Below are 14,023 nucleotides of genomic sequence, written 5' to 3'. Positions count from 1 at the left end.
CTCCTTCTCCTCCTTCTCCTTCTTCTCCTTCTCCTTCTCCTTCTCCTTCTCCTCCTCCTCCTCCTCCTCCTCCTCCTTCTCCTTCTCCTCCTCCTTCTTCTCCTTCTCCTTCTCCTTCTCCTTCTCCTTCTCCTTCTCCTTCTCCTCCTCCTCCTTCTCCTTCTCATTCTCCTCCTCCTCCTCCTTCTCATTCTCCTCCTCCTCCTTCTCCTTCTCATTCTCCTCCTCCTCCTCCTCCTTCTCATTCTCCTTCTCATTCTCCTCCTCCTCCTCCTCCTTCTCCTTCTCCTCCTTCTTCTCCTCCTTCTTCTTCTCCTTCTCCTTCTCCTTCTCCTTCTCCTTCTCCTTCTCCTTCTTCTCCTTCTCATTCTCCTCCTCCTCCTTCTCATTCTCCTCCTCCTCCTCCTTCTCATTCTCCTCCTCCTCCTTCTCCTTCTCATTCTCCTCCTCCTCCTCCTCCTTCTCATTCTCCTCCTCCTCCTCCTCCTCCTCCTTCTCCTTCTCCTCCTCCTTCTTCTCCTTCTCCTTCTCCTTCTTCTCCTTCTCCTTCTCCTTCTCCTTCTCCTTCTTCTCCTTCTCATTCTCCTCCTCCTCCTCCTTCTCATTCTCCTCCTCCTCCTCCTCCTTCTCATTCTCCTCCTCCTCCTTCTCCTTCTCATTCTCCTCCTCCTTCTCCTTCTTCTCCTTCTCCTTCTCCTCCTCCTCCTCCTCCTCCTCCTCCTCCTCCTCCTCCCTGTTTTAGCTTGTTTCCTAATCCAGCTGTCTAATAAACTTGGCATTGTATACTATGAATATGTAAATTAACTAATATATTATGAACAAACCTTGACACAAAATTAACAATAAGTAAACTAGTCTAGATTAATAAATGCTTTAAAATGTTCACTTTTATTTAATGATACCTAATGCATTAACTGATATTAAATCTGTAAATTTCTGTTTTAATTACTTTAAAATGAATGTCATATTTGTTTTTTTCCTGTTTTATTCAGAGTCGACAGCTTGCTAACAAAAGTGCTCAAGGGTCACACAGCAACCCCAACAAGATGCAGCAAAACAAGTCTCAAAAACTCCTCATAAAGAAGAGGAAACCTCAGCGTGAGGTAGCGCATGGGGACCTGTGTAGATAGGGGGAGCTGTTACTGCAGACTCACACCTGCTCTTAATTTCTCTGACCACTGAAGGGTGCTGGTGGTATCATTTTTCTCTCCTGTCCCACTGTTCAAGGGATGCGTGTGACTTTGTAGCTGGAAAAGGAAAAGAACAAAACACACAAAAAAAAGAATAAGTCAAGTGGGGCATATGCCATGGGACTGAAATCATGTGGGAGAGTTTAGGCTTGAACTCCACTGGCTTCTGCACAGCTTCTGCTCACTGCCCATAGGGGAGCTGCACTGCTCTACTGGAGACGTGGAGGACCAGAGAATGTAGGAGAGAGAGAATTCAACTTGAGCAATACCTGAAGCCCTGGACTTTTGCCTCACTGAGGAAAACTGAAATTAAAAAAAAAAAAAAAAAAGACTCAAATTACATAAAAATGTTATATTGAAAGTGCAAAGATTTTTAAATGTCTAAAAAAAAACATATGTAATTAGTACAAGAGAAATTATGCATGTTCTTTTTTGAAGAGTGGTTCTTTTTTTGTCATGTACACAGATTATACAAATATTTGTACAAGAAAACCGAAAACGATACAAAAAAGGAAAAAAAGACAAAAAAAAAACTAAAAATACCCAAAAAATATCAAACACGAAAATGGTTTCATAATACTTTTATAGTATTGTTCAATTTTTGCCATGCTATAGATGTACACACATTAATAGAAAAACAGCTCCTCACAGCTATGTATGGGTTTGGGTTCAATTGCCAACCCCTATCATCAGCCTCTTCTGCTGTTGTATTGTTTGTGGAATGTTGTTGTTGTTGTTGTTGTTTGGCAAGTAAGAGAGGTAGAGAGTTAACATTTGACTACATCTGTGAGTGAGTGAGTGAGTGAGTGAGTGAGTGAGTGAGTGAGTGAGTGAGTGAGTGAGTGAGTGAGTGAGACTGTGTTTGAGAGAGAGAGAGAGAGTTTGTGTGTTTGAGAGAGAGAGAGAGAGAGACTGTGTGTTTGAGAGAGAGAGAGACTGTGTGTTTGAGAGAGAGAGAGAGACTGTGTTTGAGAGAGAGAGAGAGACTGTGTGTGTTTGAGAGAGAGAGCGAGCGTTTGTGTGTTTGAGAGAGAGAGAGAGACTGTGTTTGAGAGAGAGAGCGAGCGTTTGTGTGTTTGAGAGAGAGAGACTGTGTGTTTGAGAGAGAGAGCGAGCGTTTGTGTGTTTGACAGAGAGAGATTGCTCTAACAAGATCCTTGCTGTCTGTCTGCTAGAGGAGAAGAGTGCAATGATCTGGAAATTTGACGAACACTACAGCTGTGGTATTCAATCTGTTCCTCTGAATTCTCTACCCATCACAATATAAGTTGTATTTGTTAATGTATTTATTTTTATCAATGACAGCAGATTTCTATATGCTGACCATAGTGGCCAGATATGTTTTGTGTTCTGTCTTAGGGCTGAGTGGCAAAACATGATCGTTGCTTGTAATGTAGTGTGCGATATATTTTTTTTTGTCAAGTACCCATTTTCGGATAACAATTGAGTGACCAAGTATATTTCTGAAAGTACATTTTAACAGAGGTATATAGAAAAGGTGGTTTAAACATTTTTATTTGTGGCTGGTCTACTTAAATGGAGATAAGGTAAAATAATTTATGTGATTTTTATTTTTATTTTGTTTATTTTATTTTTTTCGCCATTCCACTACCTTGATGTACTGTGTAAGAATGCCTGTTCTCTCAAAATTAATATTATTGCAGTTCTTCAGATAAACAGTAGGTGGTGGTGTAACCTAAGGTTATTTCATACACTGTAATTCCCCTGTGACTTGATTTTTTTTTAAAACGATTTTCCTAATAGTTTTGAAATACTCACAGATCTCTGGTGTAAGTTAAAGAGATGATGGCTTTTGATCAGGCAATACTGTATTGAGTGTATGTGATGCTATTATGGAGTCTTAACACCAGATGGATGCCACTGTAGAGTGAGAGATGCAGAGACAGCAATTAAGAGGATCATTAGTGCCACAGCCAGTGCTCCAGAGACAGGTTTACTACACATGTATCCATGAACATCCATGCAATAAAAAATTACAGCACAACTATCAAACATAAAAGTGGTACATTTACTATTTCTGCTGAACACTTATTTTGTTTTGAAGTTGCAGTAAATTGTGTTACTGTCCTAATGTTAAGAGTACCAATTGTTGTTTGGAATTTTTTTATATTGTTCTATGGCTTGGTATAGGCTGTTTAGCCTATACCAAATTCCACCAAATGTATATTGTTCTATAGTCACTGGGAGCAGCAAAACATAACTTGACAAAATGCAAACCTGACATTATGTGCGGTCAGGTATGCTTTGATTGATATATATAGATATATATTCACATATTTTTGCTTGGTTCTGTATTGGTTGAGGAGATTTAAAATTTGCTGCTAGCACATTTACTGGACGTACAAACTCTTTTTCCATTAGAAAATACTTTTATCTTGCTTTCAGAGGAATTATTTTTAAGTGTATTATCAGGTTGAGCTCCAGCAGCTCCATTTTATGTACTACAGAACATCTGGTGTGAAACAAATTTTGAAGTGCACCAGGTTTAACACTGAAAACATTGATAATCTTAAAATAGTTCAAATCCCAACTCTTAAGTGTGTGTGGGGTTTTTTTTTTTTTTTGTTTTTTTTTTTATGTTGGAGACTCATCACCCATTGCAGAAGAATTGAGCTACATCATTTGTCCAGGTGGGAAGCTTTGCCCTAGACAGACTTGGACATTTACTTCATCCTCATCTTAATTGTCTTTGACATGCCAATACCATGACATGCCATTTGCCATTTGTGTGAGCTGTGATATATATATATATATATATATATATATATATATATATATATATATATATATATATATATATATATATATATATATATGGCAGTGTTTTGGGAACAATTGTTGTCATATCACTTTCCAAAAGCAGTCACCGAAGAAGAAGAAGAAAAAAAAAGGCAGAGATACTGTTTAATTATACTTTTTGTATATTTCCTACTTGTAGTGCCTCTCTGTGAAGTGTAGGCTATTCCAGCTGGTTCACTAATATGTACAAAGCACAGAACTGCAGCTTTTGCATTGTTTCTGTTGACTTCTCAATAGTCACATCAATGTTAAAAACTGGTAATCCCAAAAAGGAACGAATATTGAATATGCATAAACAGTTATTTTTATTATTTTTATATATATTCCATGATTGCTCTTTATTTTGAAATGAAATTGTTTTGAGTCATTGTTTGGAGGCTGTCAGTCATATTATTAGCTCTTATAACTACTGTTAAGACGAATATGTTTTGTATATTTTTGTGAGAACGAAAAGGCAATAAAGCTCCATTTTGAAATCAAAAGGAAGATCTGTATTCTACAATAAAAATGCACTTTAAAATCAGCAGTGTTAGCTGTGTTTTATGTGGATTACAATTTACAATCCAACGCAACAACAAAAAATCACACACAAGAAGACTGAACACATGGTTACATTCATTAAACATACAAAATGGACTGGACACCAGTGGACATGTGCAGAAGATAAACAATTTCTTCTCTTTTTTTCCTTTTTATTTTTTATTGGTTAGGTTTGTTTCAGCATGTAATTACAAAGCCTCACACAGTTAAAACACCGCAGAAACAGTCGTGTTTTTGCTGCACGCGGGGAGGCGCGCGCAAAGCAGACATGATACGAGGTAGTTTCGGTAGCGCGTGCACAGTTTGTGATCGAGCCTCTGGAGCTCGAGCATCTGCGAGAGAGACATACAAGATTTTACTCTGTCAAACACGGAACCGAGGAGAAAATCTAATTTATCTAATCGCTGTGAGACTCGGCAACAGAAAAACTGAGTTTAGCACTCGACAGTATCGGCCAGGTGAGTGAAGTTTCTCGCTTTAGCGAATTAGATACCTGTAGAGTACAGTTACCCATGGACTCCCGAAGGGAAATAAGCGAACAAAGATGTTCTTTGTTTTTTTTGTTGGTTTTTTTTTTTCGTTTTAAAATGTAGGCTAATATTAGGTGGTTCATTTACGTTTTCGGTTAAAAGAGTGCTGCTTCTGCCTGAGATCATCATCACAGGTCTCTCTTTTCGTGTCTTCGGGGCATCGCCAGTTCGGCTCGGAGAGAAAGCATAAACATTCCTGACTGAAAATCTATATTATTATTCCCGTATTATTGATACACGTGGAAGGAATGTTGTCCAGCCTTACAGAAAGAGTTAAAATGCTCTGAAATAGTTGGGACTAATGTCTTTGTCTCTAATATTTGTTTGAAGTAACAATGTAGAGCGCAAACACATATTCTTGTCCCGTGAAACAGTGGACTTGTGTATGGTAGCGTTACTGAGTGTCTGTTGGGACTAGTGTTGATGTCCCAAATCTTTCTGAATACAGATAATATGCTGTTCCTTATAAAAGTAAATTTCAAATACAGCCAACACAGCTGAAGCTGCAATCCTCAGGCAATGTCTGCTAGATAGTGGAAGTAACTTGTTTGCTTCTTGACACAAATGGTCTCTGTACAGGAAATGAATATGTTAGTGTGCATGAATCTAAGTGCAGTGGAGGCTTATCGTATGCAGTGTACTCTGAGCAAACAAAGCCACTGGGCTTACCATCTGAAAGTGAACAGAGGAGAAAGACAGTGATAAAACAAAAGGCGATTGATTAAATTCGATTCACTGGATTTGTAAAAGTTTAGAGTTGAATTCTCTAGTCCTGGAAAAATGATGGGCATTTCTGTCTTGAACATAAATTGCTTTGCACTTAGACTTGAATCAAAGTTTATATATATATATATATATATATATATATATATATATATATATATATATATATATATATATATATAGCCTATATATATATATAGCCTATATATATATATATAGCCTATATATATATATATATATATTGGAATATCCTCTCCAGCAATCTTAATGTCTAAAAAAAAAAAGAGTTTAGTAATCATGCATAACTGGAAAAGTAATGGAAAATCACGGGTCATAAAGGGTGGAAACCCTTAAAAAAGCCATGACTGAAGATGAAACCTCACAGAGGAAGTGTCCACTCTAATCTTCTGTAAACTGCTATAAGTGTTTGATAGAAATGAATGGTTTTGAAATATCAAAGTATAATTGTATGCAAATATGTGCATTTTCTAATTTGTCATTGGTGTAATTTCTATTGTTAAAAAGGGTTTCTGCCATGTCAGAGCTGCTGTTTAGCTGTCTACTTAATTGCAAGTAGAGACTAAATAACATTGACATTAAATCAATCACTGCTTGATTTGTTCAGAAACAGGTCATGTAAACTAAACATTTTGAGTATTTATAACGAAATGTCAAGAATAATGATGACTGATGTTTGATGGATCCCACATCTTACCACAGCAGAGTCATTGTGGTACAGAATCTGGCATGACAGCCGCATTCAGCACTGTACAGATAAACTCTTCCACTCAGAAAAGTTCATGGGTGATGAAAGAATTTAGGAGACAGGAAGTGAATCTGAAGTTTCCTGAATTAAAATATTAGCTTTTTGGTATTATTAACAGTCAGCTACTGGAACATAACTTTTAAGTTATTAACCTTTTCCTTGTATTAAAAAAAAATGATGTTTTTAAATGTTTTTGTTTGTTTCTGGTACATTTGAGTAAAAGTACATTTTAAAACCTAACCCTAACTCAAATAGTAAATCTTACAATTGTTATTATTATGTAATACATATTATGTAATGTTCTGTCACCACTTCTAATGTTCATTGAATGGGGTTTTAGACTTCTTGACAGCCGACTCATATAATATGCAAGGAAGTAATAAATTAGCCACTTAATGTCACCTGATATGGGCTAATGGGACATTCATTCTTACTTGATGGCAGACTGGATTGTGCTTTCATGCTGAGAGGGAACAATCTAAAAAAAATCAATGAGAGTGAGATGTATGGGTTTCAGTATGACATGAGATGCCTGATGCAGGACACATTTCCAAGCAAGTCAAGCTAGTCTAGTCTTGCTTTCTAGTTGAGAAATGTCCCTGTTGTGAGCCTTAAACATATTATATTATGCACATACATGTAGCACATACAAAATACACAACTGCCAAACTGAAGGTGAAAGTGCATTGTTGTGTTTTCTGTACGAGTTTGTGTTGGGCATCTGTTGAACAGAGTTGACTGAGTTCACTGAGAGCCTGACCGAACCTGAAAGCAAGTGTCAAGCAGACAGCCTTACTTACAGACATGAGGTTAATTATAACCTCACACCAAATGTGCTAAAGCATTGTGGTCAGACTACTGGTAATGTGTAGGCCTACATGCATGAGTTAAAGCGGATGTGCAAGCATTACTGTGCATTTCCATATTGGACTTTACAGTGTCTTAAAATATATTTCAAAGCTAATGCTCTGCTTGTTGATTCCTGAGAAGGTTGCCATTCAATTTCAATGATTATTGAATGTTTATCAAATATAACTTTATCTGTCCTGTCAAGATCATTTTTGTAGTTTGCCTCTTTTACCTACAACTCTGATCGTTTTAATATTATTAAATATTATTATTATATTATTCAAATCTCAATAATAGACTCAATATTACATTTTGGAATTTGCATTGGCCACAGAGGCTAAATGTAAATCCGATTGTGCAAAAAGTCAGTTGTGCTGAACATGTATGGATCTGCGTACTGTATGTGTGTCTGTGTAATTTTAGTAATAATAACATCATCATTGTTGCTATTATTGTGACAGCCAATATTTTCTTCTCTCCTGCTTTAAAAGAAACGCACAATCGCTCCATAAGACAATGGAGAACTGCTAGATCACTTATGCTTAATTTGAGAAGCACATGGACCCTCTCTGACCCGTGACTTGTTCTCCACCCTTCTCTCTCGCTAATGTTGGAGATCTATAGAGTAGAGGCTAGAGAGGTTAAACATTCAACTGTGTTTGTGTGTGTCTAGGATGTTCTTCTCTGATATTCCCTGAGTTTTTCCCACCCCTGTCCCATTAGTTGCACACTCCCTTCCTCCTGTGGAGATTTTCTGGAGTGTACCATCCTAATATCCACACAGGCGATGTCTTTTCCACTGAATGGAATTTGGTGCACTTTCAGGGAGTGACTTCCTGAGCTTACTTTTGTTTTTTTGTCTTACACTTACACACAGTTGACTGCAAATTTTGAAGTTACTTTATTGCTAAAAAGAATGCATTTTTTACTTTATCTCAATTGAAAACGAACAAACTATTTATTTTTTTTACTTAAAGTTCCACTGTCATAACAAGGGCATTTCACAGTTTTCCTTTCATAACGTGTTCTGTGACGTTTAGAGCTGGACAGACCGACCTCTACTATGAAGATGCTCTGCTCTGGGGGGCGCATTACAGAAAGATCCTAACTTTAGAAACTTTATCTTATCTGTTTGGTAACCATGGCAATTTCAGTTAGGACCTCATTTAGGACAAAAGCTATTACAAAATGACATTTCTTAAGTGAATAATCTTATCTTAACTATGGATAGGAAAAGGGTATTACAGAAGCACCCTAAGAACCCTAAGAAAAAAATCCTAAAAACGCTCTTAACTTTAGGACAACTGGTGTCCTAACTTCAAAATTATTTTGTGAAATTAATTATTACTATAAAAATCACATAATAATAGCTCTGTCTAAGAATGGTGTCACATTTATTAATGATACAAGATCAAGAACAGTGACTTTGTGAACACCCAAATGATGTGCTGCACTTTGACGACAAAACTCTGACAAATAATTACAGACTCAAATAAAAGGATTAGGAAAAGCACCACTTATTTTGTTTCTCCATTCTCCAGTTTTTCCATTTTACTTCACAGCAGCTGTTTGCGTGTCGTTGGTTGCTTGATAACAGACCTGAGAGTTGATTACCGAACTCGATGGAGGGGTTTAAGATTTCCTAACTACAAATAAGATGAGATTTTATAAGATAAGATAAGAATCCTAAATCTAAATCCTAAATCAACTTATGATTTGCTTCTGTAAAATGAATTTGTGAAAAATCCTAAATCAACATGTCAGATCTTAACTTAAAGGAACCGTATGTAAGATTGTGGCCAAAACTGGTACTGCAATCACTTTCAAATTACTGTAGAGCGGTGTATCCCCTCCTGCTCCCCCCTGACTCGAGGTTGCCAGCTAGGCTGCAGGATCCAGCAGGAACGTAGGCTGCTACAAGGAGCTTCCAATGGCAAGTGACGAGTCTCCTATACAAATCCTTGTTTTATTTCGGACTTTGTCACGATGTATTTCAGATTTATAACGAGGTCTTTTAGGTTTCGTAACGTTAGACATTTTATATCCGACACGTTTGTAGCTGCAGCTGTGGTAACTAGAGCAGAGCTGGCAACCCGGATGCCGAAACACAACTGACTTTGTGATTAGTAGATAGGTGGAGGGTGGGGCATCAGGCCAAAACACAACATGACAACATCAACATCAGTTGAGGGCTGCAACTTCACTTTTAAATTACAATATCCTGGCCGGACTACTGTTGTCAGTGATATAAGTATTTGAAATTAACATGATTTCTTAATGTCTAGTGACATATCAGGGCCATTTTATGATTAATTGAAATACATTTCTTACATACGGTTCCTTTAAGACTTAAGAAAGTTTCTGTAATATGCCCCCTGTACCTGTACAAAGGTAGGGTAGGTCATTTTGGAGAAGCTAGCAATAGCGAACTAGCTTTGAAAGCATGAGAACCCACCCTCCCTTCATATCATCTCCAAAGCTACGCCTCCTCCAAAACACATGAACGTACACAGCCAGAGCAGAGTCTGCAAAGTGTCACAAGAAAAGAGATGATGTTAAATAACCTCATGTCTCAAAGCACATAGCATTACAGTAATAATGAACGTAAACAACTTACAGAGCTCTTACTTGTACCACCTGACTGCTGCACATTCATTTCGGTGTTGATTGTGTTGATATAGAAACACATAAATCCTAGTCCAAGTTGATGACGTGACATATCTGTGCGAACTGGGTGCGCGGAGATGTGGAAATACATAAGTTGACAAGGAGGTAGGACATCATTGGACAAACATTTTTTGGTCCTGAGACTTCCACAGAAGATATATGTATGTTTTAATATTTAGACCACTTCTATTATAGATTGTTATCAGGATGTGAAGAGAGTTTCAACCAGTATAACGAAAAGGTTTTTTTTTTTTTAATTGCCTACCCTACCTTTAAGGATTGATGACCACTGAATCCCTTCATCTCATTGGTGTTTTTATAGGCAATTACACAAAATCAATCTGTCCAGTAATGTAATCACCAAACCAATAACAGACGAAGTGGTGCCACGCTGCTCTTTAAAGGCATTAGTGGGATATTTAATATGGTATGGTTGATTGTTATTGTGTTTCATTTTTGAGTGCTGTGGTCTTGACAGACAGGGTCCATCTCCAGAAATCTGATCATACCACACATATGACAAACAAACACTCTTTAGAGAGGAGAGAGAGAGAGAGAGAGAGAGAGAGAGAGAGAGAGAGAGAGAGAGAGAGAGAGAGAGAGAGAGAGAGAGAGAGAGAGAGAGAGGGTGATTGTAGTACAGTGACAGCATCACAGACATCTGTTGTATTAAATGTTAAGCAAACAGTCCATGTAGTGTGATCACAGCTACCACAAAAGGTTACTGACTGTCACTCGGAAGGTCAAAACTACTTCCCCTCAGTGCAGTCTGCTGCAGTCCTGGCTTTGTGGGCAGTGAAGCATGTGCTGTTTGATCTATTTTAGATTTTGTCTATTTGAGTTGCTTAACAGCTCTGTGTTAAAACAAGATCTCACACTTCTGTGTTCAAGCTGTGTGGAGGAGTTGTAGAGTTTGCAGCCATCTCTTAAAAAGGTGGTCAGCTAAGCTGGAGTCAAATTCTAAACACTTCAGTGTCATCAGGTGATTAATTGGGTATCCTGTGTGTGTGTGTGTGTGTGTGTGTGTGTGTGTGTGTGTGTGTGTGTGTGTGTGTGTGTACTTGTACAACTATCTTTGTGAGGTCCAGTTTGAGTTTTAGACCATTGGAGTGAGGACAAAGAGAGTAAAGCGATGACATTTTGGCCGGTCCTCACTTTCTGAAACCCCTTTATAGGCCTGTTTGAGGGCCAAGACTTAGTTTTAGGGATACGGTTATAATTAGGTTAAGGGTAGGTTTAGGGTAAGGGTTCGGGTTAGGCACTTAGTTGTGATGGGTAAGGTTAGGGTAAGCGGCTAGAGATTGCATTGTGTCAATGAATGTCCTCATAAAGATAGATGTACAAGAATGTGTGTGTGTGTGTGGTGTGTGTGTGTGTGTGTGTGTGTGTGTGTGTGTGTGTGTGTGTGTGTGTGTGTGTGTGTGTGTGTGTTGCTTTGAAGTCTTCTGTGCCTCTTTTGGGATATCCTTCTTCAGTAATGTCTGACAAAGAAGACAGTAAGATTGGATAGGAGTTCAGCACCAAGGGTTAGATCATGTACTGATCGCCCAATTGTTCAGCTGTACTACAAACAAGTATGCTGTACTAGATTTAGCAAAACATTGAAGTGTTATTGTGGAATCCATGTTTTGGTAAACCTTCTCAAGGATTCTATCGTATTTTCTCTGATGTGATGACCACATGCTACTGCAGTTTTGCCTGAAATTCTCAGTAACGGTTTACTGCGTAAAAGGTCTATGGCGTAAGAGACTTTAATATGAAGCCGAATACTTCAAAGAGTTCATCAGATTTTGAGATTACACAAGGTCATGGCAGATCTTCTTTGGCCTGTGAGAGATGAAGAGGTTATTTAATTTGCCACGTCTGATCCTCTCATATAAAGCACACTTGAGCTGATAAAAAAAGCATATCTGTTGTCTTTGTTATGGTGTCTTTCCTGTAATCCCTTTCTTATTCTCTCATTTTGTTTTTCCTCCCTCCCTCTTTACCCTCATCTGCTGGACCGCACCAGTCTGATTAATTGTTCCATATATCCTCTGCCTATCCCCTCCCTCAACCCCTCAAAAAACCTTTTCTCCCACAGGCACAAAAGCTTGCATTTAAGCAAACAGTAGTTGATAACAGCAAAAATATTATGAGTATAATATGAAGCGGAGGAGCGGCATCCATGTGTCACATGCATTCTGAACATTCTTTCGCAGTGTGTGATCGCTCGTAGCACTGATGTAATGTTTTGTCTAGCCTTGTCTTCTCGTTTTTTCCACCGTCTCTCCTTCACACGCACTCTCATCCTGAGATGCAGAGGTGTGGACATTATCCCTGCGCAGTGTGGACTGTGTGGAAGTTCTCCCGCTCTTGACCCTTTTGACACTCTTGTGTCTTTGTCCTAAAAGATGTGACACTTGAAGCTCTTTCTGAAGATCATTTGCCGTTGAAAGGTATTTCAGGTGCTAATGTGACGCATTGTATAGTGTGTGTCGCCGTAGTGTTTTTTTGTATGGATTCCGTTCATCTTAATCCCTTATTAAACACCGATTATTGCATGTTTTTGCGATATTTTGCATTTGTTATTATGTATAGATGGGATTGAGCATGCCAGATTTGGGTGTATTTGTAACAGTGTTTGTGAATGGGTTTTGAGATGGGATTCTCTTTCCTAAATGGTGTGTTATGAAGAGACAAACTAAACCTGTTGTCCACAATGCATATTTTTCCTTTCTTTTTGTTAAAGGGATGGTTAACTCTAAAAAGGAAAAATCTGCCATCTTTTATTCACTGTTTTGCACGCCCATTGACTTCCATTGTATGGAAAAAAACGGTTGAATCGGTCTTCAAACATCTTCTCTTGTGCTCTGCAGAAGAAAGAAAAACATATACATTTGTGAACGACATGAGTGAATAAATGATAACAATAGTGCTTAGTCAGGGTAAAGTGCCATATTTAATGTTTGACAGGTATGAAATCGAGGCTGAGAGGGGTAGAAGTACAGTTTGTTCAATAGATCGTTCTGTAGTTTCATTGCATTTCAGTTGTTCAGATGACAAAATGTCATAAAAAAAAGAAAAAAAACTCAATAAAGCTGTTTTGACAGTTGTTCGTGTTGAAAATTTTGTGATCAGGTCATTTATACCTTCATATAGTAAAGACTATTGTCTATTCCTCAGAGACTTGTTTTCATCTGCATAAAATTCAATATGGTGTCTGCCCTGACGACTGCCTGTTGTTGGGTGAATTATCCCTTTAAATCATCCTTTTTTGGGGCTAAACTTATCCTGTCTTTGTTAAAGGGATAGTTCACCCAAAATGAAAATTATGTCATCATTTACTCACTTAGTTTGGACCCCATTGACTTCCATAATATGAAAAAAAACGGTTGAAACATATTTAGAATTTCTAAATATCTCTTGTGTTCCACAGAAAAAGAAAAAAATATGTTTGGAAAAAACATGAGGGTGATTAAATGATGACATAACTGACATTTTGGGTGAACTATCCCTTTAAATCACCTTTTTTTAAATTTGGTGTGTTTACTCTGTTGATGGATTTCCACCGATATAAGCGACTGGAGACATCAAGTATAGATGGAGAACAGAAACGAAGAATTACGCTCCTTGAATGGTGGGGGAGCCTATGTAGGTTTGAAAGCACCTGAAGGCCAGTGTTTGTAAGGAGTCCAGGTGTTCAGGTCTGATGTCTGAGACACACTTGTCTTTGTTCTGTGACAAGTGAATTGGGGAGCTCGAGAAAACGACAGTCCTTCTTCATTGAAATCTCTCAGAAAAGGTTAATTGTTGTTTGAAGCGACGTACCTCACTGCTCTGCCGCCTATACTGCACTGCCTTCAGCCCTGTAGTTAGGGAAATGAGTCACGGTTGCTAAGGAAATGGGTTGGTGTGTGGTTAGATTGAGTAGACATCTAAGGTTGTCTTTGATGAGA

General features: G+C 38.0%; 2 protein-coding genes across 5 annotated transcripts in view; both read left to right on the top strand.

Moving 5' to 3' along the window:
- Window positions 1-3,068, top strand: part of tent4b (terminal nucleotidyltransferase 4B) — a 32,261-nt gene extending 29,193 nt beyond the window's left edge. For both annotated transcript variants that reach the window (XM_079867993.1, XM_079867992.1), the window contains exon 12: window positions 993-3,068. In XM_079867993.1, the coding sequence (XP_079724119.1) occupies window positions 993-1,130 (138 nt within the window). In that variant the 3' untranslated portion in view covers window positions 1,131-3,068. The remainder of the gene's footprint in view (window positions 1-992) is intronic.
- A 1,718-nt stretch (window positions 3,069-4,786) lies between these two features.
- The window catches only part of adcy7 (adenylate cyclase 7), a 58,755-nt gene continuing 49,518 nt past the window's right edge, over window positions 4,787-14,023 (top strand). The window contains exon 1 of one of the 3 annotated variants that reach the window (XM_079867989.1): window positions 4,787-5,008. The gene's annotated coding sequence lies outside the window, so the exon portion shown is untranslated. The remainder of the gene's footprint in view (window positions 5,009-14,023) is intronic. The other 2 variants (XM_079867990.1, XM_079867991.1) reach the window with 2 other exon arrangements.

Source organism: Squalius cephalus, assembly GCF_949319135.1.
Source record: "Squalius cephalus genome assembly, chromosome: 3".
Taxonomy (NCBI): Eukaryota; Metazoa; Chordata; class Actinopteri; order Cypriniformes; family Leuciscidae; genus Squalius; species Squalius cephalus.
The sequence above is the reverse complement of the archived record's forward strand: the minus strand, read 5'-3'. Positions and strand labels throughout refer to the sequence as shown.